The sequence below is a fragment of the Paralichthys olivaceus genome, chromosome 24, assembly GCF_024713975.1.
Source record: "Paralichthys olivaceus isolate ysfri-2021 chromosome 24, ASM2471397v2, whole genome shotgun sequence".
NCBI classification, from domain to species: domain Eukaryota; kingdom Metazoa; phylum Chordata; class Actinopteri; order Pleuronectiformes; family Paralichthyidae; genus Paralichthys; species Paralichthys olivaceus.
The window spans coordinates 45,470-73,440 of NC_091116.1; the positions used below are offsets into that span (position 1 = coordinate 45,470).

The following is a 27,971-nucleotide window of genomic DNA, read 5'->3' on the forward strand; positions in this document are numbered from 1 at the left end:
TCTTACTAAAAAATAAACATTACCATAATACTTCATTTATCATTACTGCTATCTGAAAGAAGGACACACACACACACACACACACACACACACACACACACACACACACACACACACACACACACACACACACGAGGACTTTGTTGCCATGAAGTTTCTTCAACCTTCTCTAAGAACAAAAATAACCAAGAACAGAGGAGGCTCCTCCTCCGTCCATCTCAGCTTGTTTGTCTGAGAGTGGTTCTACCTGAGAGTCTCCACACTCACCTGTTACTGACCTCTTACATCTCAGTCGCTCCACATTTAAACCACTCATGGATAGAAACACCGCGCTCCACTAGAACAGAAATTGTATTCGTGGCTCGTACAGAAGACTCATGTGACACAAGTGACAAATGTCTGGGCACTTTGGTGTCGTCCAGACTTTTGTCTTCACATGTGCGTGGACACTTTGATCAGACAAATCTTCTGTCAAGTGAATGTGGTGGATTAACAGAGTTTAAAGTGGGAGGATTAAACTGTTGGAGTTCCACTGATGACGAGTTACTGGTCAGTGGAGGTTTGTGTGTCTGTGTGAGAAGAGCAAGAACAATCAGGTCAAAGGTCACAGTGACCTCATGAGTCTGGAACACATACATTTATACTGTGTTTCATAAAGTGGACGGTGAATGAAACTATCTTCATGAATGTGAGTGTATCTTTATATCCTGTGTAATATTTATGGACTTTTGCTCCAGTTTGTCTAGTTGCTAAATGGGAAAAAAAAAGATTCCACAGAAAAATAAATAAGTAAACACAGAGAACGAGCACACAAGGGTCGTCTATTTTGGTGACGCGGAGGTTTTAGCAGCAGATTAAACTCTCAGACAGCCGAGCAGCGCTGAACAATGAACACTGGGGAGCAGCCGGGTCAGTAACTGGTTTGAAACATTGGCTCTTTTACTAACTTGTGTGGTTTTTTCCCACTCGGGCTGTTATTGCAGCGATCAGGCTGCGAACACCTGAGCAGTGTTAACAGGAAACACAACCTGGGCTTCAGCCTCGACCGTGGAAAGTGGGATTTCCGAGAACTGGGCCTGCCAGTAAAAGATGATCCAGCATAATATGTCAGCGAGGGCTCACGAGAGGCCAAATGTCTAAAGTGGGCCCAGAGTGGAATGCTAGTGTGTGAATTCTTACTTTTCTTACACGTTTTAATGCTTCTATCGTTCAGCAGCAAACATCTCTTGATCTGTAAAATAAAAATATAATCACCCATAGACGTTCAAGGTCTTACAGACGTACCTGCAGCCGTCTCTGCTCTCAGCTCCGGTCAATTATTAAAGACGTAAGGAGGCAGAGGGAGTGAAGTCACTGAAAGAAGAGCAACTTGTGCATTAGTCAGAAAAACTTTTACCGATTTACCATTCTCCTGTGTATTTGTCAAACTCAGACTATTTGATATTTGATGAATAATCTCCAGATGTTTCTTATTGAGATAAACTTGTGATGATCAATGATCAAAATATTGGCACCAAAACTGATTTATTCAACTTTTGATATTTTTTTACAGTGTACATTATAAAAAATATAGAGTAACAAAAGTTCACAGTGTCCAAAAGGCAGTGTTGAGTCACATTCAGCAGAAGTGTTTGTTTGAAGGGATTCACCAACAAATTGTGAGGGTTTATTGAGTCTAATGAGGATTCAGCTGTCGAGACCTTTAAATACGTTACACAGGGAATATTTCCATCATCGTGTCCAAATACAAATACACACGTGTGTACAGTTTGTCTGTACACAAACAGGTCGTATATTCATCGCTGCATGCAGTTACTTGTGATGCAAGCACCCAGACGTGAACACACATGTTGTTTCATGCTACATAAAACTGCAAATGGTGAAAAACACCTGCATTCATTAACATTTCAGAAACACAAGACACTGAATGGAATTATATACATTTCACAGCACAGGATAAACTTAAATATCAGCAATACTCTCATGGAACAGACCAGGAACCGAGATGGTGACTGACTGAACGTGTTTTAAAAATGATTTTAAAACCATATAATGTCTGGATTTAAAGTTAGATATTATCCTGGAGAGCTTTAGTTGGACAATCTCAGCAAAATCCAGTCGTAATGGTGAATGTAGAGGAAGTGTATGTCTTGATTCTACCAGGAGAAGTGGCCATAATCTGGAGAAACTACATGTTGTGACTTTAATAGTTGACTTTTTGGGCTTTTTCAGCAGCAAAACTTAAGCAAATTGTTTATTTTACATATTTTAATGTCTGAATCATTTCTTGCAAACTTCATTTGGTTGTATTTATTGAGGAAAATTGCCCAACCGAAAACACATATAGTTAATTCATTTCAATTCATTTTCCAGTTTCTGAATCCAGCCAGTCGGCTGAATATGAAATGCTTTTAGAGGCATGTATATTCAACATGTATAAAGAAAAATGTTTCCAGCAATATTAGACGCACAAATATTACATGGACAAATGCTGTATTCCTGTTTCCTCTGCAATTCGTACCCAATTATAGATATTTTCTTTCAGGAGAAAGGTCAAATATAATCAACAGTTTGTTGCGTCTGTAAATTCAAATCGAGACAAACAACCGTTCACACTCACATTTAAATCTCACATTTTAGAGAATCCAGTTCTTACCCGGATAACATGAGGAAAACAGAGTTATAGTCCATTAAAACAATGTTTACCTTGCTTTCCTTACATCAAACCAGTGTTTAATCAATCTCAAAGTTATATTTTATGTCATTGCTGCAGAACAAACTGTGTTCTTCCTACCGTAAAGGCAGCCATTGTTTTCCACACTGTGAAATGTTCTGGAAGGTTCCAGAGCATGCGTTGTATTTGGTGACTGTTGAGAAATAACCATAAACATCCAGAAAACAGGGGTGAACTAAAAAAACTGTCTCTGTGTGACGAATAAAATCCATCAAGTTGTTTCAGGACACAAATACATCTGTGAAAATAATGCAACTTATCTGCTGACAGAAAAGTCCGAAGACGTCAGTGACGTCCAGGTCGAGTGAAAACGTCCCGATCAGGGTTTTCCACTGTGAACGCTGCAAAAATGAAAAATTAAAGCAAATACGGCAGAAACCTGCAAATCTCTGTTCCGTCCACACAGAGTGAAGAAGATGTGAGGGGAGATTTTGTTTTTCAGTCTTTGCCGATGGCAGCCGACACTTGAACAAGCTGCCTGTGAAGTCTCTAAACAGGATTAGTAAGTCCTCTGAACTCAAAATGACAAAAACACATTAGCAGCAGATGAGTGTTGTCTCAGTCCAGAAGGAATCCAGCTACATGTCATGTCTGAAGCTTTGTTGAAGCCTTGGATCTTGTTTTTTTTTTTTTTTTTTTTTACCGTGTTTTCAAACTGTCCTGAGCACAAGCGGAGCACGTCAGGGTGGGTGAAGTGAGAGTTAGATTTCATCTGCAGGTGGTTGTTTAAATCAAACATGGTTCCTCCTTGAGTAGATGGAGGGGGCGCTGGTTATAAACTACTAGAGCCGATCATTGGTGTAATACGTCCATCTGCTTCCTTTCATGGAGCCAAATAAAAACATCAATATCAATCTCAGGCCTGTGCCTTGAGACCGGAGCTGCAGTCAACACGTTTCAAGCTGCATCCCGTTTGTTTAACTCAAACACAAACTGAAACGTAATGGAGAAGATTTATGGTTTCAGGGAAGATACGTGCAGTTTCTACTTTGAACATCCGACCAGCTCACCGGGTGGTAGATTCTTTTACCAGTCACAGGTGGCTCACAAAGGTTCTCTGATGGTATCGAACCTATGACTGAAAAAAGAAGTTAAATCACCTAACTCTAAGTCTTTTCTCTGTTTTCTTTTCCTGCAGATTTTATATAAAGATGGATGAAGTATCTCCACTTCCTCCCACTATTCAGAAATGAAGCTTAAATATCCCGGATACAAACGTTTTCACTTTTGGGGAGCCGTCATGTCGTCCATCTTTATAAACAGTCCAGGGAAGGAAGAATCAAATGGAATCTAACAATCAGAAGGTGTATTTCCCAAAACGTCAAACTATTCCTTTAACTCATTAACCATTGATTTACAGTGTTTGAACTGTCATTACCACACTGCAGTGGCAAAGAAATTATAATGTAACATGCATGCTCTCCCATATCTCCTCTAATACTCCACTGTCATGTGAATTTTTCAATTTAAACGACTCTCTGATAAAGAAATTGTCCGTTTTAAATCTCTGTTTACAGTGACGTCTGTGGATCATGCAGACTTACAGAAGTATTTAAGATCTCTGGAACCTGATTATGATGATTTTGGTGTTTACTTCAGGACTTTGAAATCCTTCAGGGTGGAGATGGGATGAGTGAAGAGGGTTGTTTTCTCTCAGCTGTGCATGTAGGTCCTGCAGGGGGATTCTGGATGGAAGTCGTACTTGCCCAGACTGGGAGGATAGTAGGTGGTGGTGAACATGTTGCTGGAGGCCAGCGGGGAAGGGAAGTGGTTGCACGTCTCGTCATTCACGTGGAGATTGTTCTTGTTAAGTGTCTGCGGTGTAGAGACAAAGATAATTCTTGTCAGAAGTAAAAGATACGTGTCATCATTTGTTCTCTCTCACTTTAAATCTATCTAACAAAGGAGACATACGAGTGTTACCTTAAACTCCATGGGGATGTACTTCTCATTCTTTGGCGTGCTGTTGCCCTGCTTGTTGTAGGTGAGGTGGTTGGGCGTGCTGGGGTGGATCACCGCGGACTCTGCTGACGGTCGGCTCAGGTGGTGGTGGTACGTGTAGGCCAGCGCTGAGAGTAACACTGCTGCAAAGAAACAAGCTGAGCCCACAGCAAGCAGCTGGAACAAAGTGAAGGCTGGTGGCACAGGGGAGAGAGCAAAGAGACAGGAGTTAAAAATAAATGTATAATGACATTTGCAAGTGCATTTGTGCATAATTAACAAATCTGTAAATGTGTGCATAGATATTTTTCGCTGGAAATACAGACAAGTCTTAAGTTACAACTCCGACAGGCCTCTTGATTTTTTACGACACTCCTGCTGTGGTAGATCTGCAAGGGCGTGTGGAGATTTGTCCACCAGTTATCCATCGTGTTTTCTTTTTACCCTGAGCTCAGGTGCAATGAAACTTTATCAAAACTCCAGTCCCACGCCACATGGGGCCAAAGCTGCAAACAAAAGTCAATATGCTATAAAATGCCTGGTGCACGAGTGATAAAAAAAACATTGTGACCTTGCAACAATAACTGGCTGTTGTTAAACGTTCAGAGGCTTCAAAGAAACAGAGGTGATATTGATTCGCTTTGGATTCAACAGGAGAGCGAAGGTACACACACACACACACACACACACACACACACACACACACACACACACACACACACACACACACACACACACACACACACACACACACACACACACACACACACACACACACACAGAGAGGAGGTGTGTGTCAGGCGCTAACAAAGAACAACAACTCTCGGAGAGCTCATGGGAAGATGCCACTCACTTCCACAGCTGTGGTCATCCTGTCCGGGTAGAATAACTGGAGAAAGAGAGCGGCAGACATACAACATAAATACATGTCGTGAAGTTTAATCACCAAAGCTCTAAAAGATCCGAAGACACAAAAAACGTCGACAGCATCCCCATTAATTTGTATTTTTAACTTCTCAACATTACTTAACAAACTCTCGATTTAATGTGAATGGCAAACAAATACAAACGTGCTTTTACCTGGCACCTCATGCGGCTGACACGGCCTGGACCGGGTGATGTTGCCCTGGCAGAGACCAGCCTCAGCCACCCCGTCCTCGCTGCAGTGACGAGTGCGATGCTGCAGACCCTCCTCATCGCAATCCCCCCACTCTGTCCACTCGCCCCAACCTAGTGACAAAAAAGGAAAGAGTAGACACAGGGCACAAGAACAATCGTTGCGTTTCGCAGTTTACAGTCGATGTCAATATCTCTACTTTTATTTAAAAGTCAAAATAAATGTCCATGTTTGGATCAGTTTTAAAATCTGAGGATAATTCATTCATTTTATTCTGTTTACTTTTTATCTTTTAGCCCATGCATTCTGGGATACGCTCCAACGACCCCACTGTCAACACAAATATTGATTCACTTGCTGTTTGGAGATTTCCCATCAGCGTCCATACAAACAACATCATTCAATCTTGGCAGACAGGCTGAATCTATCCAGTGTATTTATGGTGTGACAGTTATTTTAAATGACATTAAACTCTGTCCAGAAGTTTTTAAAAACAAAGTTAGAAAGTGGAAAAATAAAAGGCAAAATCCCAAAAAACTAATTGAATCAGTTCATCTGTGAGTCCAACTGAATATTTGTGCCAAATTTGAATAAATTCCCTCCAGGCATTTTTGAGATATTGCGATTTACATTACAAATATTCTGTGATGCAGCTTTTACACATTTTCGTACCTTCACAAGTGTGTGTGTTGCAGAGAGCCTCTTCAGTGTGCAGGCCTATACAGATGTCTCCTCCGTTGGCAGGCGGTGGGCTGCTGCACTGCCGAGTCCGCTGGTAGTGTCCACCTCCACAGCTGGACGAGCACTGGGACCAGGAGGACCAGCAAGACCAGGCTCCACTCACTGGTACACGCACACACAGTAAACTTTATTACTATTTACATTTTAAGCTTTTTGAAACTACGCTGCTAAAATGCTCCGGTTACCTGGGCAGGGCTGAGTGTTGCAGTCCTGATACTCCACCGGGGATCCCACGCAGGAGCTCGGGTTGGTCCTGCCCTCTGCCGTCGAGCAGATACGTTTGCGGGTTCGGAAACCTCTGGAACACTGCTGTGAACAGCCGGACCACGTTTCCCAGGATCCCCAGAGAGCATCTTGGGGCTGGGACATAGTGCGGCCAGTGGTCTTCACCAAGTCTTCAACCAGGGCTAGAACACATTTTTTAAATTTCATTCAAATAAAACATTTCAAATTAAATTTCACTCAACAAAAAGAATGAAATTCAACCCTGGCATCAATTGACCTGTTGAATGAATAAACACAGAGGAAAGCTTCACTTGAATCACACAACTTTGTGTTGTCAAACTCAGCCGATAGAAACCGAGTTTTAAAACATGAAGTAGTTATTTTTTCCTTGTACACTCAGACACAAACAGGCGGCTACAATCTCTTTGTGTTAAATAACCTAGAATTCAAGAGGAGAAACACCTGCACGTCTCTGAGGAGTGGAGGAAACATCACCGATCCTCGAGTAACAGATCAATGATGTTTCATCAATCTGCTGATGGCTGAGACAGTGTCACAGACACAGTACATTAGACTGTGGACACGACTTGGCAGCTGCATGAAGATCAGACCTAGAAAGTTACTCCCTGGGACGTGATCCCAAAGTTATGTTGGCATCAAATATAGACTGTAAATAAAGATGGACGACGTGTCCGCCCATGTCCCACTATCCAGGGAGGAAGCTAAATTTCCTGCATATCATGTCATTTGAAGCCAGTAGTGATGGAGCCCTGATATTGAGGTCCCACTCTCGACCGATCATGAGTCAGTCTCAGCTGTCAATCACGACATTTCACCCGGTTTTTATAGCATCAAATAACTAATTAGAACTAAACTTAATGGAAAAACGAACAAGCACAAGCATCAGTATGATAAGAATGAACTTAAATGACAAAAAACATCTTTGAGAAAAGTGTATTGATGTATTCTTTGACATTTTATCATAAACGTCTCCATCTTTATATCAATCTACGTCATCAGGATACATTAATCACTGCACCATGTGTTCCTCCATGGAAACAATCATGTTGCCATGGTACCTGACGGTGGAAAACATGGCTGTACATTCTCTGTACTCACAGTCCGTCTGACAGGCTCCAGACCCGTCACTGGGACAGAACCGGGTCTCCGCCTTCTTCTTGCCCAGCTGCAGCTGCTGCGGGTCGGGCAGCAGAGCCCGGCAGGTGTACCTGAACCTCTGCTCCTGCCGTGACCCGTTCTGACTGACATTCACCGGCATCCAGGGAGTCCAGGGGGTGTTGCGGCGGACCTCAGGGCAAGCCTCCAGGTTACAGACCTTAAACTCCTGGAGGGCAGAGTGGATGAAGCAGACATTGCTGAGCCACAGGCTGTAGCTAATGCTTTATATACTTTATCTGCGGACACCATACGTCCTAATGTTTTCTGCAATTCATCATGAACAGCTTGTAGAAACATTGCTGCATTAATACATACTGCTACACAATAGCAGGATACTGCAGTTTTTACTGGAGCGAGTTTATTACGCAGCCAATTACTGTGTTGAATGGGACCATTTAACAAAGCTGCATCCAGCTAAAAACATAAAATGATGCTTCACAGTCACTTCTTATGGAGTGGGTTCATCAGTGATGAGTCAGATGGGGCTACTCTTAATGGATGGTTGCTGGAATATGACAATAAAAATATTCCACTTTATATAAGCTGGCCTGCGTCCACAGCTCAAACCCCAGGTACCCAAGGTTAACAGCATGTGCCTGATGATAAAAATGTTTCTGCCCTGCAAGCAGAAGAGTGTCAGGACATGTTCTTGAATGATTCATTTTCTTTTCAACTTTGTAATGAAGTTGCACATAAAAACTACTATACCGATTTCCCTGAGACTTGGTGGAAGGATGGAACATGAACCAAGAAAGAATCCATTACATTTTGGTGCAGAGATCCAGGATTGTATTTCCAATTCTGTTTTTCTTAAATATTTTCATAGAGTTTTTAGAGAATAAAAATCCGGCACATTTGAAACTGATACCTATGAGTGTGATGCAGATTTAGTAGAATCGGACAGAGAAAAAACTAGAGGAGGTGCAACTGTTGTGTTGCATATTCTTCATTTATCCTCTGTGAAATATTTGATAAATATAAATGTAGTTTCCCACAGCAGATTGTCTACTTTTGCAAATGAAATCATTATTAATCTGGATTGGTTTTACTTTCACAACAAACCCTGACTTTTCAGCACTGCAGTACCGTGGCACATCCAGGACACGTGTTTCCATTCTCACAGGTTCTGGTCCTGGAGTGGACCCCACCTCCACATTCGGCACTGCAGTGAGCCCAGGGGCCCCATGCTGTCCACGCCACTGGCAGGGGACATGGCCTTTTCTCATTGCACAGCCTGGAAACATGAGAGAATGATCAGGATCCTTGTTGTATCTAAGAAGCTAAGAAGTATATGTCAAACCTTTGTTCCTGTACTGACAAGGCTTCTACTGTCAATGATGTGGTGATATTTTAACACTAAACCAAGCCATGCAGTAAAGATGGCCACTACATCTCACACTCCTCCTCACCTCTCCTCTCGACCCTGGCCGACGCAGATTCGACCACCGTGGCGAGGCGAGGGGTTGTTGCAGGACCGCTGCCTCACTTCGAAGCCGATGCCGCAGCTGCTGCTGCACTGGCCCCATGAAGACCAGGGGGTCCAGCCGCCATTCCTGAGGAACAGGAAACGTAAATACCATCACATGCAGCTCAGATATTGTTTCAGTGTTAATTGAAAAACTCCACTTTAAATATAAGCGATTGAATATTAATAAAAGCATTCAACTAATTCAACTGCAAGGGCTACACAAAAGTCCATTATTCTCTCTGCAGCTAAAATTATTGTAAATAAAAACAAATTCAATGCAATAACCTTGTAACTTTATATCACTCCCTCTTTTTTAATATCAGATTGTATTCATATAAAATAGTTTCAGATTTATAAGTATATCTTTGCTCTCATGATTGATCTTTGAAGTCATGAAGATTACTCCTTGATTTCAGGGTTTGGATTTGGGATCATGAATATCTGTACCTGGAACAGTTTGCCACCTGAATGGTAGGACCCTCGCATTCGACACCACCACATCGAGCCACTGGTCCGTCACATGAGCGGGACCGACATGCGCAGCTGCTGATGGAGCCCTCGCCGTCATCGTGGTTACAGGGCTGCCACGGTGCCCAGGAGCCGAAAGCGCCATCCTGAGTTAAGTTCCTCACCTCCAGAAAGACATTTTTTACATACTATGCTTATTATACCTATTATACAGTACAGAACATTACACGGGTGTGTGGGGGGGGTCTTACGGGGCACTCTGTGATGTTTTGGGTCCACTGGTTCATGTTGGAACTCTCCTCGAAGGTGGTGCAGCGCTTCTGTTTAAGATCCCAGCCGCAGTATGGGTCCCGGGCTTCCATGCAGGAGCTAACAAGAGATCAGATATTTAGCTGAAGCTACACATCGTTTGATTCAAAATGAGTTCACAAACTTGTCAAACAATCAGCAGGAGTCAAATTATTCTGAGATTATCAAAGAACCTCTATTGTGTTTACAGGCTGATAAAGGGGTTAATACCGAGGAACTACTGTACAGTACATCATAAAATATCTTACCAGGCTGTCAGCATATTACAGTTAGTCAACAAATTCACTAATAGCCTACTTGTGTAATTTCTGCTCTGGGGCAAGCCAAAATATGGAGTGACAGTTCAAAAGCAGTTTCTTTACAGGGGAAAGTAAAATGGGCTCTTAACATAATCATCTTTGTCAGCGTTTACTGTGAGCCGTTCCGACGTGGAGACCCACACGTGTTTGTCTCTTTAATGGTGCTGAGCTCATAATAGTTTTTTTCTCTCAAGTCAGTACATTTGCACACTAAAATTCATACACTGAGGGTCACAGATTTAAAGTGCAATGTTTACTTAATGATTGGCTGCAGATTGTGAATTTCCATATGGTTTAACTTTAAAAATACACACACTGGACAGACACAGAGACACTCCAGCGGAAAAGTGCTGGACTTTAAGTGTTTTGTTGATTAAATAAAAATACAAAAACCTGAATGGTATGGTATCTGATCAGAACACAAAAAGTCTATAAATCGGATTAATTTTGGACAGAGAAGAGTCAATGGTGATTTAGACATTATTTTATTGTATTTATTTTCTAAACTTCATTCAGTTTTACTGGTCTATTAATGTTGTTATCATTAATATGGATTTTGATCCCATTTTATTGACTTCTCTCCTTCTATTTACCTTATAGCACTTTGAAATGCACTAATCTGTATGACAGGTACAAAGTAAAGTTTGATTGATTGCATGCTTGAGGTCGATAAGGATTGTACCGTTCGTTTGGATAGTTGGAGCATCGCTCTAATGGGATCTTCACCAATCTGTCATCGAGTCCCACAAACAAGGACCTGTCACTCTGGAGAATTTTCAGGCTCTTGATTGGTCGGATTTGTCCGTCAGGAAGGATCCTGAGCTCCTCCAGGTAGCAGCCTTGAAGGCTTCTGTTGGTTGTGGACAGAGCCTTCAGGATAGTGCCATACTCTGACAAGATGGACAAAGAAAAAAGTTCTGTTATTAAACCTTTGATTTGAAATCAGTAGTGTAACTTATGCCAAACTCTGCCCCGTCTTCCTCACCAGTGCCGATGTACATGACATGGTAGAGCGTGTCTCGGCCCTGCACGATGTCCACTACCAGCTTGGAGAAGCGCAGATTGTCCTGGGTGAGCAGCGGGTTGATGGTGACCGGCTGCACCACGTCGTTCATCAGGAAGAGTCGCTGGGCGTCCTGGAGGTTGCGCTCCGTCAGGTTCCCCCCGGGGCCTCCCTCCTCCAGAGTGCCACACTGAGGATGAAGAGGATCAGTGTTTGAGAAAAGGACTGTTGTGATGGTGGTCAAGCTAGTGTAAGAACAGCACGTGTTGGGTCTTCGGGACTGTCTCTAAAGATAATATCTGTCTGTTGTGATATCTGTATATTATGTACATATCACAATGTTTTTTATAATGTCTTTTTTATTTTCGTGCTCATTTTTATTCTATCTTGTACTTTCTCTTTTGTTGACCCCTTTTTGCCATCCGCTGTTGTAACAAGTAAATTTACTCAGTGTGGGAACAATAAAGCTTATCTTATCTTATCTTTCAACAGAGCCTTCATGAAAGTTATTCGTCACGTCTGTGAGTTTTCTTTATACTGTCCTGCATCAACAATCTAGGTGTGCACTCACACAGATGGAATGCTGTCCCCTTGGAGGTAAGGCTGCGAAACTGGGAAATACGCAACAGTCTCATATCTATCAACACCATGTCTGTCAGACGTGTCCACTGGATCCAGTCTTTCGAAATATGAGTTACCTGAAAATTGGGTATGGGGTTTGGGGTAGAGAGCCAGGCAGTGCGGGGGTTCTCCTGGTAGCGGAAAGGTCCGTTGAACGCGAGAGTGATGGAGCTCAGATTGAAGGCGCAGATGGCTGAAGCTGATATGCTGTTCCTAGAGGACGGGGGATGGTATCGTGGTCAGATCGCAGTAATTCAATGTGAAAGACAATAAGGAAAGCAAAAGTGGGGGCTTGAGGAAAATGAGAAACCTTGACAAGTAAGACTTTAACATGAAGAATCACTGAAATTCCCCTTTAATGATGCCATCAATGACTATAACTATCACTCACACATTAGTGGTGAAGATGCCGTAGATCAGGTCCTGCTCTGGTAAGTAAAAGGTGCTCTGCAGCTCGTGGTAGTAAAAGGGGATTTCTCCTGAGCGCGAGCAGTTGAGTCGGGCCTTCATGAAGGTCGTCCAGGTGTCCTCCAACAGGAAACGACCGCCCATGTCGTTCTTGCACACCCGTGCCACGCGAGAGAACACCATCTTCCCACAGTCGTTTTCCACTGCCGTTTCTCTCAGGAAGAAGTAGGCAAAGCGACCGATCTCATAAACAGACACAAAATGAGGCTCTGAATGAGAAAAGAGAAAATATATGACTTTCACAAACAGACACATAAGGCTGTAATTAAATCTGTGTGGTGCTTTGTTTACCGTTGAGCCACTTGGAGTTGTACTGGGCGCTGCGCAGCGGCGGCATGTTCCCCAGGCTCCTGTAGATGACTGGGTCACGTCCCGAGAAGTCGATCACTGTAGCAGCGTACAGCTCGCCCTTCTCCGTTACCATGGCTGTGGAGTTGTGGCGCGGGTCGTAGGGACATCGGGCAACGCCGTTCACAGTGTCCAACACCTGACTGATGTTATCAATCTGACAGAAAGACGGACAGAGGATAGAAACAGCTCAAGTCTTTAATAGGAAATGGTAGTTAAGGTATTTCTCTTTGGTTTTAAGGCTGCATGCGTTCAACCTCAGTGACAAATTGATTCAATATTGAGCTTCTACCATTTTCCATCATTTGTATAATGGAAGAACCAAAAATCTCAACTTCAAAAACTTAAAACAGGCTTGAGATCCTCAAGTGATAGAGTTGTAAGCTGCAGACTTGAAATTCAGTTTTGTTTAATTTTTAAAAAAGAATTCTAGTGTTGGGAGGATCCCGGTAACTTGCTTTGTGACGTCTCATGATAAACTCTTGTACCAACCTGCCTGCTCATACACACGGGGGTAAAAGCATTGGTCCCACACGTGAACAGCGTCCCCCCACTGATCAACAGAACCCGGATGTAGTTCTGACATTCCTCCTGCAGACAAATGCATCTCTGTTTCACGAGAAAGAACTCCCCCTCTATAGTTCATTAAACTTGAACAAGAGAGTAAACGAAAAGTGTGAGTGTGAGTGTGACCCATTTTTTCTGTGTGATACGAGACTGCACCCTACCTCAGATTTGCCCTTGCTCTGACATGAGCGCTTTGTATCTTCACTAGGTGCCCATTCTGTTGCCTGTGGAAAAAACAAAACATATTTTGGATTTTGGGAATTAAGTTTGGATACAGTACATCATGAAGATTTAAAAACACACATGTCACAAGAGTGATAACAAAAGTTAGCATTGGGGGTGTATAAAGTGTGTGCGGCATGCATCACATTAATTTTGGTATCAGTTAGTCATATAATAAACAATTAGTTAATAATAAACATTAAATTCATTTTAAATAATATCATATAAGCATAATCTTGGCTGGTGTTATACCTGTATGAGGGAGGCGTTGCTCAAACGCAGCTTGAAGATAAAGTTTCTGAAAACGAAAATAAGAAATAAGCAGCAGAGACACACAGAGGCGTTTGATAGAATGGTTATGATTCTGAATCTCGCTTATTTAGTTTCTTGTAGTGTTGTCATAAATATGGTCTGACATGCTCTCCTGATCTAATCCTATAAACCTGATGATTTATATTTACTTTATCACATTGGATACTGGTAATGGTTATTTGGTTATTTGTTACCTCGCTCCCACAATGAGCTGGTTTCTGCTCAGGTCCAGAGCCAGCTGGGAGAAATCCTTCACTCCTGAATGGGAGAACTCCGACATCCACGGCGTCAACACTGGATGAAGAGTGAGGGGTGGAGGGGGAGGAAAGGGTTGATGGTCGCAGGACAAGTTAAATAGAAGTAGGAGGGGTGAAAAAAGGCAAGAAATAAAGGGAGAAAGACGTTATGAAAGATGAACAATGACGGGGAGAAAAGATTAATGAGAGGAGTGACAAAAGGCAAGAGAATAAGAGGAGGAGAAAGAAGTGGGAGGAGCAGGATAATGAGCAAGAACAGGGGGAAGACAAGGAGCAAATCAGAAGAATTAAGAGGAAGCGGGAGGAGGAAAATTAGGAAGAAGGGGAAGAAATAAGTTGTCCATTATTTGCGTGGGAATCCCTCTTCACCAAATGATACTTGGTCTCACAGTCTTCAGTTGTGCCCTCAGAGTTTTTACTGATGCATCAATAAATCAGTCAGAACCTGACACCAGAACGAGCCAGAAGATCGAAATGTGTGCGAAGTGGTGAAGATGTGACGGAATGTGAGATACAGGTAAACCACGTCTCCACAGCTAAGTCCGATTTATTGATTTTTGAGTGTTAAAACCCATATAACAAACTAAAATTTAAAAAAGAGAGAACCATACATAAAAAAATATGATTTGACTATTCCACAACAGACCAGGCAAAGCACTTGATACTGAATAACCAAAAGTCCTGCATTTTTCAGGTTGTAATCAAGTTTCTGATCATCTCTAAATTAAAGTTGAAACTCATTTGTTGCAATATTTATTCCTTATTAATCACTCAAGATGCAGTAAGACTGTGAGCAAACAGCAGGCTATCAGAGATAAAACTGACCAATCACTCTTGGTCTGGCCTCATCTCCATTTTGAACGACGGTATCGCATGAATACAAACCATCACCAGAGCAACAGTGATTTTCAGAGGGAGCTATTAAATCCAAATTGCTTTTGTGCATTTCCCTGTGCACATTATGACCTGTGTCGATGCAGGCAAACACAGGCTGTCCACGCAGACACTCACAGACACTCTGCTCCGCATGAAAAGTGAGTCTTTCTAACAGAGGTCATTTCCAGAGGCTTCGCTCTTTGACCCCTGTGGTTAACTACACAGAATGAAAAACACACTCATTTGGCAGAAAAAGCCTGAGTATGAAAACAGTCAGAGGGGCAACTGAGGATAGACGTGAACGGTTCAAAGCTTCAAATCTTCCCAGACCGAGATGTGCACATGACACCGATGACGTGTTGTTTCATCCACTGCAAGTTTCTCTGCAATTTCTGTCGACAACACCAGAAATGTATGTGTTGCATTGTGTTGTCTGACTGAAGTTAACTGATGACCAGTTCAGAATTAGAAGAGTGTCTTTAACATATCATATACATGTATGTATATATAACTATAATAGATATTGATCAAGTTATTTATTGTCTCCCTGACTGTTCACTCTACTTGTAAGTCAAATTAAAGTCATTTCATTGGATCTGTTCTTGTGTTCTCTCTAAAGATGACGGCTGATGGATGAATGGGTGAGACGATGAACGGTTGGATGTACTCACTTTGGTAGGAGACAACAGGATGTTCCTTTCTGCTGCAGTCTGTAAGTTTGATGTGAGGCTGCTGGGACAGACAGAGGGACGAGCAGATGAGTAGCACAAGGCCACAGCGGGAGAGGGCCCACCCTGACGTCAGCATAGCTACAACCACATCCAGTCTTCAATCAGGTGCTCAGGAAACACCTGTTGTAAAAGAAGAGCCGCTTTGAGCACATGAGCACATGAGCATTGAGAATCAAACACTAATGATGGAAATTCTTAATCCATCTTAAATCCATATTTGTTTCCAACCCGTCCCTGTTCTCTGTCAGCCTGTCCATCCATTTCAAATTAGTTTTGCCAGTCCTGCGGCCCAACGGTCCCTCTGTCGCTGCTGGGTGAGCCCTCGGTGTCAGCAGGACTCGGTCACGGCTGATTCACCTCAAAAGGCCCGGGCCGCAAAATCTTTCTAATGCCGACTGAGACCAAGGGTGCCGTCTGCAGAGGCTCTTCATGACTGAGGAGACCCATTCAGAGACGAGGCTGGGCCCAGAGCCAAACATGGGCTATGAACTTTGAACTGCGAGCCACATGAGGAGCCTTTGTGTCAACATCAAAATCCATTTACGTACATGAAGTCTGCTCAAAGATAATTGTCTGATGGTGATGTGCACGTGGTTTCAGCAAAGGCACATTCAAAAATTGGCTGGGAACCAGGTATATTGTGATGAAGATCCACCAGACTAACAGTTTTTTAATCATGAAAACAGACAGAAAATGAATTACTTGCTGTGAGACTGGATCCAAAGAGACAATATCTGAGTGCATCTTGTATTTAGCTGGTTGTGATTGGGTTGGCATACCTTTTTTCCCCCTCTGTTTCTTTCTCCTCCTCTTTTATTTTCCTTGAAGAACCAGCTGTGAAGGCAGTCTGAGCAATGGGAATTTGATTCAGTGATATCAAATAACTCAAACTGTCAGGAGTAAAATCTCGCTGACAAATACAAATGTTGCTCATTTCTCACCACCGTGTGCAGCACAGTCCAAAAGCACTTTTTAAATTTTACCATTACAGCAGTTTACACAGGAGAGCATTTATTTTTAGCATGAGATACACAAAGCAGGGGATGGAACTCCTGATCCCAGCATAGTCTTTTTTCAAGGGGAAGACACTCATCGTAAGAGCGCCCTTAAAAGGTTGTAGACAAACCAAAGGTGGTTGTTTTAACTCTAACATGATAGAGAACAGACATTCAAGCTGCTTTCAGACGTGCACTGAAGTCCGGACAGTTTCCTAAAATCTTCCAGAGGGGCTGCAAGTGAGAAAGCAAATGTCAGAGTCACGACATTCTGCAGGACTTTTCCTGCAAGCAACCGAGGAAAATGTCTGAATGTTTGATTATAGAATTGGAAGATAAAGTCGTTTTTAAAGGCTTAGTCTTCAAAATATTCTTCAGGACAGAATGGAAGTGTTGAATGTCTGTCTCACCAGGAGGACTGAATGTTTGTGGAGGGGAGGCAGAGGTTTTTCAACCTGCTGGGTCCGACATTGCTGCTTAATGAAGCGACGGGAACAGAGGCTCCACCGCTGGCCTCACTTTTGTTACGTGGCCGTGCTCTTCTCGCCGTGCACAGGCCGAACAATGAGAGGCCTAATGTTCAGGGATTTATCTCTTCAGTACAATGAGAAGCAGCAGCAGCGGATGTCAGTCAGAGTCTGCAGAGACAGTAGGGAAATGTACAGACGCAGATTCTTAACAAGTCGCCATAACTACATGGCAACATGGATTGTTCTGTCACCAATGTAGTTGAGTTTTGTCAAACAAAACTACTTAGTTAAGATGAGAGAAAGTTTGTAGTTATGGTTAAAAGCAACTAACACTGATTGTCAGCAGGAGACGCCACACAAACTTCACTCTACCGTGTAAAAGTCAGTGATTACTTGAGGAAGATGTGAATCAGACGCAATCAGTTAATTAGATGATTAACCACTTTACTCCAGACTGAAATATTTCACTGCGTTACATTTTGTGCAGCCATAATTTAATTATGATCCTGACCAATACGGATATTTGGGAGCTAATTAAGAAATTGGGCAGTAAAAAGTTTTGTTTACTGACTCAATAAATTACTTAAATGATTGGAAAAAATGCTGCTGATGAATTTTCTATTCAATAACTTCTCCATTAATTGATCAAATATATTTTGTGTTATCTGATATGAATTTGAGAAAAGTTTTCAGTGCTTGGCGAGATCCGGATCAGCCAAAACACGATCTGCTGCCAGATGCAAACAAGGAGGAAAGCGGCCTTGACTGAACCGTAGGAAGTGAAAGTGGCAAACATTCAAGCCTTGCAGTGTTTTCCTGGAGCCGGAGCGTGTCAGAACATTCATCCATTCATTCGCTGGTGTAGCTGCCTGTGTTGGAAAAACACCATAAAGCTTGAACAACCTGTGAAGAGATTAGAAATACAGAGTCTGCGATTCATGTGACCGGTGTGTGTTTGGGTGTGTGGGAGGGAAACATGGAGCGAACATGTGACCCCCACACGGAGATGAACACTGCCAGGGTTTAAACCTCTGAGCCTGAGAGTCTAATGGCTTCACTGTATCAACACACCAATGCATGACAGGTGTGTACATTACAGCTCTGTTGGCCGCGTGTTTTTCTCTCCATAACTTACAGTATGTGTCTGCCTGTGTCTCCTCACTCAAACACCTTCAGCCTCCACCGCGCTCAGAGGAAACACAGACTCTGCATAACTAAGATGATAATGTGTCTACTGAAGGTTTAACACTGTCAGAGATAAACACAGCTGCTCCAGAGGAAAATAAAACAAGTAGTTTATCAGCTTGATTACATAAAAAACTACTGAAACGATTTCCACGAAACGTTGGTGGAAGGATTGGAAATGAGCCAAGAAGGAATCCATCACATTTTGGGATCTTTTGGGACAAAGGGGAGTATACAGGAATATATTTTGCACTTTCTTCAACGTTGTGAGACAGGTTGTTTTCTTTTACATTTTCATTTTAGAGAACTGATATTAATGAGTGTGTGAAATTTGGTGCAGCTTGATTGAAATCAGGGAAACTCTGTCTTTACTTTGGTGTTAAGAAAAAACAAAAAAGAAAATCTCCTGCTTCTTTTTCTCTGCAAGCTTTTGACAGCCTTCCTACAAGGACATTGCATCTTTTTCCAGCAACAACCACCACTCACACACCCCATCCTTTAAAAAGCCGGGAATCTCGAGCTTTTTAAAGCATGTATACAAAATCAAAGCAACACTGAACTTGTCTTGTTTGAGGAACTTTCTATTCAAGCTCTCCTGGCTTTGTCTTCAAAAAACTGAAGGAGTAGAACATTTCAGTCTTTTCAGGGACCACAGAGACGGCCCTCCCGCAGTGTGTGTCACTCGGATGCCTTCAGCCCACGGCTTATCTATGAATGAGTTGATTTGATGAAGGGGAGAGTGAGGCACGGATGAACCTCTTTAGGATGAGTGGGCCGACACTGTAAAGGTGCTATTTCTTTGTCTGACAAGATGAGTAAATCCTCCCCGGTTATACCTCACAGGACATTTACTGTCACACCCTCGATCAAAAAGGTCCAACAGGATTATACAGGCGACAAAATGAGCATGCTGAGACACTGGGTGCACATCTCAAGCGAGCTTCATTAAAATCCAGACAAATCCTCTTTACTGAGGTGATATATGACAAGGAAATTAATTACAAGCAATTATTTCTTCATTCAATAAGCCCCTGTAATTTGTTCCTCCAAGACATGAGAAAGAAAAGGAGGGAGTCCAGTGTCTGACCCTTGTAGAGCTGCCTCTTGTCTAAACTCTCTCATTAAAAGAAACAGTGAACCCCCTCCCAGCATGTCCCTACAACCAAAAACCTGCAAACTTTAAATTCCTCCTTAAGAACAAAAGGCTCACAAAACAGCAGCTGGAATGAAAAGTAAATCCTCTGAGAGTTACAGTCACAGCTCTCACTTGATGGTAACTGATCCCTCACCTATGAAAAAGTATTAATCTGCAATGAAGTCAGTTCATGGAGATTTGTTAGTTGTAGCAAATGGACACTGAGAGGGCATCCAGAGTCTCTCCATCAAAATATTCAGAGAGGACCATTTCCGAGGCCGTATTCTCAGCTCCTTCCTACCGGGGTGAATGGCCTCTCTGTGCAACCTGCCAACTATCTGCCAATGGCCGCTCTCTTTTACAAGTGAATAGACTGAGTTTAGCCACAGTTAAAAAGACACACTAACGTGCCATGGCCGCGCCACAATGGCTGCTCGGGGTAATTTGCCAAACCTAATGATGCCGGTTTGGCCCCGGCGAGAGGAGGTAGAGAGCAGGAATCCTAAAGAGGCACACAGCTGCACCGATCTGTCTCCTCCTATCTCCCTCTCTGTCTCCCTCTGTTCTCTTATCATCGACTCCATTTCTTTTGCTTTCTCGAATAAATGACACAGGGAGGGTGTGTTAACAAATGCATACCTGCTGCATTCTCTTCAACTCCTCTGTCAGGATCACTAACACCCACGTCCTCCCTCAGTAGAGGAGAATTCAAACTTTTTGGCCAACCCATTTTTACACATCACGAATATATCATACTAATATCAAATGATGCACAAGCAAACAGCTAAGTTAACAGTTATTGACCATTAGATTATTAACTTGCCTTTCGTCCACGTCTCCATCTGTATATCTCTCAGTCTGATTTGTACCAATGTGTAATGTTTAAGACACGGTAGTAGTTAGTATGGTCTTCAGCATTTATAGCATCTTTTTGCATCAACTTACTCACCAAACAGCCTGCAGACCAAATTTAGCAGGTAGCTAATGAACAAAACGCAGCATTTAGCAGCTTTGGAATGAAAATCTTTTTCTCAGGAGTTGGTAGAAAACTAGGAGAGAGAATTGTGGATTTACAGTCATTATGTTGCTGAAGAATGTAACTCAGGAGAAGTATAACGAAGTCAAGATGCACCAAATTGCACACACATAAATATCAGTTCCCTAAACATTCCTCTTTTCACAAAGAGCCGTGAATGATTCCCTGGGAATTTGCCTCTTGATATGAATCCATACCAAAATTCTTCCCTGAAGCATACGGCAACTTTCCACCAAGTTATGTAGTAATCCGTCCAGTAGTTTTTGCAAAATCTCTCTAATGATCTAACAAACTAAAACATTACCTTGGTAGAGGTAATGAATGCTGAAGTTTCTTTGTCTGCTGAATGTGTTAACAGGTATTGGTTTCACTAACATAAGAGCAATATCCACTTAACATGTATGTAACAGTCAAATGGGAGTGATTAACAGCTTGTTTTGTTTAAGATGGTTGTCACAAGGTGGTTGGATGCAAAGAAAAAGTCCCATTCAGGAAATGTACTGTTTTTTCAAAGTGCAACCACCAGTTGACTGCAAATGCACAAGTGATAATGCATTTAAGAGGATTGAGAGCCACAAACATGTGTGACACCATAATAATAATGTTCAACTGATACCGTCCATTCCTTTAGGAGCTGCTGCAAATGGATGGAAAATATTCAAACTATCATTTTCTGCATGCAATTTAAATGGTTATTGGCAGAATAAAACAAATGTATTTTTATTCTATTCTCTTTGTGGGGAGTAGTTTGTTTTCCATTTGGAAGGCCAAGTTATTCTTAAAAACACATTTGACTACTGTCCATAAATTACTGCTGTGCATGGACATATTGTACCCGGCATGGCTGTGGTAAAGGTGTCATATCATCATGCAAACTAAGACTGTCTGTAGTCTTTGAAACCCTTGTGTGACTAAAAGTGTTTTAATGACAAATTAATTACATCTAATTGATGATGCTGTCAGAGAGCAACATCTCAAACTCTAGTTACAGAAGAGAGCACCATGTTTGTGAACTGCGGTGCCAGGGATTATCTTCCAGTCATGACTAATAGCACATTCCACAAATATGCCATTACAACTAATCAACTAAATGTTTCTAAATGCTGCTTCTTGTCAAAAATATTCATCAGTATCCCAAGAGCGCTTCTTAGAAAAGGGCTAGAAGGGAGATTATAGTCAGTACAACCTGTGTCTTTTGCTTGACAAAAGGCCAAATGCTCATCAAACAACACACACATTCAGATATAATGTCAGAATCCAGACTGATGCTATTGCTCCATTCGGGGTCTTTTCCTCTGTCTGCCCTCCCCTTTCAAATTTTAGCACTCATGCCTCAGAACAAAGAAAAATATCCGCCACACATTACCTGAGCCCACCCTGAGTGTTAGCACATGTCTATCCACACAGCGTGCAGCCTCCGAAGTCAGAGACTGAGTGATATACGTATACTCTGAGGATGGGAGTGAAATGAGGGGGGAGAGGGGAGAGGTGAAGGGTCATCATATTGATCATTAGAAGAAGAAATGAGCCTGCGGAGAGGAAACGGAATAACTCTCAGTCGAATTGGACACAAAGACCGAAAAGGACGGCACAAAAGAATAAGTAATTGCACTGAAAGAGCCCACCTACCCATGGGATACGTGCATACACACAGAAATATAGAGGAGAATAAACTTACTTGTTCACCATCACCCAACTGCTCCGAGAGACTCACACACGGGCGGCATGGATCCCGACGCTTCACATGGTGAGAGAGAAGGGGAGAGAGGACGAGGTATGAAAAACAAGGGAGGGAGAAGTTGTTTCACATCGACACACAGTGGCACGCTGACCAGAGTGTGTTCAGAGAGGTGGAAGGGGAGTAAAGCAGGAGGGGGGAGCAAAGCATTCCTGTTTGTGCAGAGCAAACTGTTAACTCTCTGAATGGAGAGGGGACGTCTGCCCGCTGTGAGTGTGTGTATTGTTATGCTTGAAAGATCCAGTTTGAGATTTTGGTTTTTAAAAAAGGGTCAGATTTAGTTGGTAATCTGCTCAATCATTTAAATCAGGGTTTTGTTTTATATAGTGATATTGTGGTGTTTTTGCACTGCATTTACCACAGATCACTTGTCAACAGGTTAAAACGTGAACTTATCACTTAAAGCAGCCTCAAAATGAGTTTGATGGTTCACTGAATTGCTCAATGTTACTTTGGTGAGCAGGTACGATTTCCTGTGAGAAGTTTGTAACTGACTGATGATCACAGCTTCGATTTAATAGTCAGAATCAGGTCCAGCAAGTTCAAAAGTAATGCTGAACTGTAGATAAGTTAAAAAGAAGTAGAAGTCATTAAAAACCAGCGTTTATCTCCAATATTCAGAGGAACATTTTAAAAATATGAAGGATTCGAAACAGTTTTTGGTGTATTTCAACAGGTGGAAGCACCGGGGGGAAAAAAGCAACCATCTTTTATCAACGTTCCCTCTTTTCGCTCTATGAACTTATAAAAGCGTCTTTATGTCACAGTTGTGTCACAGCATCAGTTTGAGATGCTGAGGGCCGTTAGATAACGTCCTCAAAGACGTAAAAAAGGACAAGAGCGAGACTGTTCTGGTGTAAAGTTTTAAATCATTCTGATACAAACTGAGCCTTGGTGTTGGTCGAACACAGCTGCAGTGGCATCAGTGTGCAAATGAATCAGGAGACGAGAGTCAATAGCAGACGACATTAGCTCAGGCAAACATTCCGTTTGCTAAAACAGAGAAATCCAGTCTGACCTCCCGACTCACCACCAGAGACAGAAAGAGTAAACACTGGGCATTGATGACTAAATGTAAAGTAAAGAATATTACCCCTTTTCGAAAAAATGTGATGTGATGTTATCAACAAATTCATCGACTATGGGGACACCAAAGTCATACATTTTCTGTTTCTACATCTAGAGGCATTAAACCACAACCTTCATTATAAAAACCCATAAAGCTAAATCAACCCCTCTCTTCGAAAAGTTAGTTGTCATCGCAGACCACTGAATTAGATTCGTTTTGCATCTAGCTCCCGTACTGGATCTTCATTATCTTTCGCTCCAGACGCTCATTCAAATCCCACTGCACAATTTCACAAAACCATTATTTCCTCTGTCTTGAAAGGTTTTTGGTTTGTGATACATTTGTGGCATAAACTTTAGTTTCCCAACACAACTATTTATTCAGCATTTAACATGAGAAGTAGGGACTGTAGAGAAGAATGAAGTAAATACCAGATGGTGTAAAAAACGGTAAATTGGCTTAACGTCAAAAGTCATAGCAGAGATGGGTAAAGCATAGGTAAAGGTATAGGTGCAGTCATTTCATATTATATCATTAACAACAAAGCAGAACAGCGTGAATTTCTTAAGATTTTATCCATAAAATCAGAGAAACAATAATGTAATAAAATATCCTACACTCTGCAAATACAAGATGTGTTGCTGCTCTAAAATTAAATGAGTTTTCTGCCTCTTGTCTACACTCTTTAAAAAGTGTCTCTAACCGTCTGTCTGAATTGATATGATACATGATGATAATGATGCCTTTTCAGAGTGGACAAGGAAAATTCAATTTCTGAGAAATAAGGAGTGCCTGATCAGTGCTGTTTGACAGGAAAGTTAAAAAGACCAAACTCTTAACGAAAATTACCCGCAAGCACAAAATGTAAAGAGTTTTCTAATTAACCCAGTCAGGGTGAACTCCGAGTCAAATCAATTGTCTGTGTCAACAAGCAAGAAGTACAACGTATCTTTGTGCTCCTGACAGAGACACCAGTCAGACGTGGTTTGAGACGCGGCTGCCAATCTGAGAAGACGAAGGACTGACCTCCTATTCGGAAATTAATAGCACCAATTAATCATATCCACTGAGAAACGACAGGATCGTTTAGCTTCCCATGTGCCCAGCAGAGCATAAGAGACAAATAACACTTTCCAGCCTCATCCCCGACCATTACAGAGCAGGATATTCATCTCTCGCGGCCTCAGCCTCACCATAGTGAAGAGTACCAAACCCCCCTGAGAGGATGAATGGCTCGCTCCTGTGCAAACTTCAGAATGACCTCCTCCGGCTCTGTTTTTACAACCCTCCTGTCACTGGTGAGGCTGAAAGATTACAGGCACAGAGAGGTGCAGAGGAGAGAGTGGAAGAAAAAGCCAAAACAGCGCCATTGAAAGATGGCCGCCTTTAGAAACCACAGGGGATAGTGGAATTCAGGGGGGGCTAAATGAACGCCGGCAAGCTCGTTAATAAAACAAGTGAATATGATGACTTCTGCGTCACCTTGTAGGACTCAGAAAGTGCGCAGTATTTCTTTAGTGTCTGTGTTTGCATCTAAGTGCCAGAATGTTTCGTAAATCAAATGTACATTTTGAGCCAGCCTCTGAATATGTTAGGTCAAAAATCAAGCAGCTTTTTTGTGTTTATTTTATTGTACATTAGTTTTTTCGTGATGTTTGCTCCAGGCAACTAAAGCACGATTCATGCTTTTCAGTATCATAGTTGAACGAAGAATGCAACTCTGCAACTTTCATTATCGATGATAAGCAAATTAATATCCTCTACAGGTAAAGATGACATCTTCTGGTGTGACTCAAAGTGCAAAAGTCAACTAAATTTAGTTTCACATCTGATAGGCTTGAAGTAAGAAAAACAATAATCTTATGTCACATGATTATCTCAAATTAGTTTTTCTTGTACATCTAATCAGTTCATCCAGTAATGTTTCAGCTCTAATGTTCATGCTTTCTTGATTTAAAAAAAACCTGTTAACCGAATTTAAGCAGGAATTATGTCTCCGTCAAATCATAGAAACATATTTTTATAGAGACAATGGTGATGTTCTGGTCTGACTCTTTGTATTTGTTGAATATCAGTTAATCTCCAGTGGCTTCCATTAATCCATGACCAGCTGCAGAAGGAGGCGTACAGTGGTTTCCCAACATCTCTTAACCCCAAAACCAGCGCCCCGACTCCCCTCATCCCCACCTCCTGCATCACAGGCCCTCAATGGCTGCCTTGTCCGGCACATAGCGCTCCTCTGTGAAAACCGGCCTGTGTGTCACAAAGAAATATTGACTTTTTAATACTTCAAACATTCAGCTCACTCCTTTTTAAAACAAGCCCCGGCTGTGTGTTGGTTTTTGAAAACCCTGCAGTTGCCGAGGTTTACCTTTCTACAGGAGCAATAAAAGTCGTGCTCTGAGGAGACGCAGACAACCACACAGAACAATTTGGAGAATAGAGAAAAGTCTTAAAAATACTTTTGAGGAATCATAAGCCCGTAAACAGCTCCAAATCAGTTTTACTTATTTTTATATCTTGTTTATTTACCCATGTAGAAATAGATATGGAAAAGTGAGAGATTGTGGTATCGTGTGCAGCCTTTCCCTTAACCTTTGAGCTATTTCTTGACCGAATACTAATAGGTGTCGTGACCGTAACTGCCTCTCACTTGTGACTTAAAGGTTGCAAGTTGAAATTGGAGGACTCTAGTTTTCTGAGTTTTCCACGGTAAACATTAAGTTCTAACAACTTCCCCTGAATAAGTAAAGGCTGAACACATACACATGGAGCGTCTTCTGTGAGTTCTAGGCTACGTGAGTGGAGAAAACATTAACGCCTAGCCACCTGTCCATCAGCACTAAACTCGCCCTTTCTCTGCTCATCCATCTTTCTCTCCTTTTACACTTCAGCCTGACCTCATGTGAGACTGCTGAGGTCTGTGGGTAACACATTCAGGTGTCCAACTTAATGATTTAACACCACTTCCATTTAGGGCTTATATATTAGCAGCAGTGACTCCTTGTATGTATAATGGATGACTCTGAGCAGCTCTGTTTCCACTCAGCTGACATTTAAAATGTGGCTGGAAATAAAACTAGAATGCCACTCAACCACAGTTAAATTCATTAGATCCAGGTTTTTATTTGGATCTGCACCAAACTGCACACTGTCATAAATATCAGTCCTTCATAGATAAACACATTTGATCATTTTCTTGTTTTTAGATCTACATAATTATTTTTCCAGATTCATATAAGGTCACTGTGACCTTTAACCTTTGACCACCAATATCTAATCAGTTAATCCATGAGGCCAAGTGAAATTTGCCTGGTGCAAAGAAATTCCCTCCAGAATGGCTGTACCAGATTTGAAGACATTCCCTCAAGCTGATTTTAAGATATCACTTTCACAGGAATAGGACGGACAGCCAGCCTGAAAACACAATGCCTCCGGCCAATGGCTGTCACTACCAGGGAGACATTTTAATTAATAAATCGCAAACAAAATATTGGAAGCATTTTTAAATCATGTAAATGATGCATGTGATTTAAATGTAGTTTTCACCTGCATCTTGTGGATTCAACAAGTGGCAGTGGTGGGGGAAGTACTTAAAACATTATATACTGATGTAAGAGTACAAATAAATAATTTCAAATAATCAGATATTTGATATTTGCCGTAACTGAGTAAAAGTGAAAAACACACGAAAAGAATCAAGTACAGATACATGAAAACTTTGAACACAGTAAATGTACTTAGTTACACCCCACCTCTGGTTACTGGAGTTAATTAATGATGACATGAATATTAGATACAGGAGAATAGGAGCCTAATGAAGTTTTGTAAAACGTACTTTCCAGGTTTCATTTATATATTTTTTTAATGTTAAACTGACTAATATCTGATTAAAAGTGCTACTTTATTGTATTATTTCCGGAGAAATGCATCAACTCTGAATGAAACATTAGCATCCATGACAGAAGCTACATGTCACTTTAGTGCACTGGCAACTTCGTGAATTAGTTTCTTTCATTACATTTTCCTGACTTTTTTTTACAGTAAATATCTCGTAAAGTGACGCCGAATAAAAGAGAGGACACCAACACGTTGTCGTTTAATAGTTTTGAGTTAAAATGCACTTCACAGGAAGCTCGGCACCAACAAATCTTTGACTTTTGAATGGAGTTCGGTGATGTTTTTTCCGACGTCGATAAATTACGACATTAACAGGAGTTATGCCTCAAGGTTTAAGAAAAGTGGATTACGCGGAATGAAAGTCGAGCTTACCTTTTTCAGAGTGGACTCATCACGATGTCCTGGCCGGGTTTAATGATGTGGTTTCGGGAACAGACACGAGGCAGCCGCCCTCTGGTCCTCAGGTCTGGAGCAGCTGCAGCCTCCTGACCGGTGATATGCTGCAGGTTTTGACTCCGACCACCGGGGGCGCTGTTAAAAAGATGGGCCCACACATG

General features: G+C 41.9%; 1 protein-coding gene across 1 annotated transcript; it reads right to left on the reverse strand.

Annotated features, from left to right (window-relative positions):
• Positions 1 to 4,191: 4,191 nt before the first annotated feature.
• LOC109640098 (semaphorin-5B-like) lies at positions 4,192 to 27,930 on the reverse strand. Its single transcript, XM_020103919.2, has 23 exons — positions 27,787 to 27,930; positions 22,386 to 22,445; positions 15,827 to 16,006; positions 14,217 to 14,316; positions 13,963 to 14,008; positions 13,650 to 13,712; positions 13,414 to 13,512; positions 12,865 to 13,078; positions 12,497 to 12,782; positions 12,183 to 12,318; positions 11,467 to 11,674; positions 11,164 to 11,371; positions 10,125 to 10,242; positions 9,853 to 10,037; positions 9,347 to 9,490; positions 9,024 to 9,171; positions 7,878 to 8,103; positions 6,719 to 6,940; positions 6,465 to 6,635; positions 5,756 to 5,905; positions 5,529 to 5,564; positions 4,658 to 4,869; positions 4,192 to 4,549 (listed from the first exon to the last, which is right to left on the reverse strand). The coding sequence occupies exons 3-23, from the start codon at positions 15,960 to 15,962 to the stop codon at positions 4,388 to 4,390; spliced, it is 3,270 nt and encodes a 1,089-aa protein (XP_019959478.2). The 5' UTR covers positions 15,963 to 16,006; positions 22,386 to 22,445; positions 27,787 to 27,930; the 3' UTR covers positions 4,192 to 4,387.
• Positions 27,931 to 27,971: the final 41 nt, after the last annotated feature.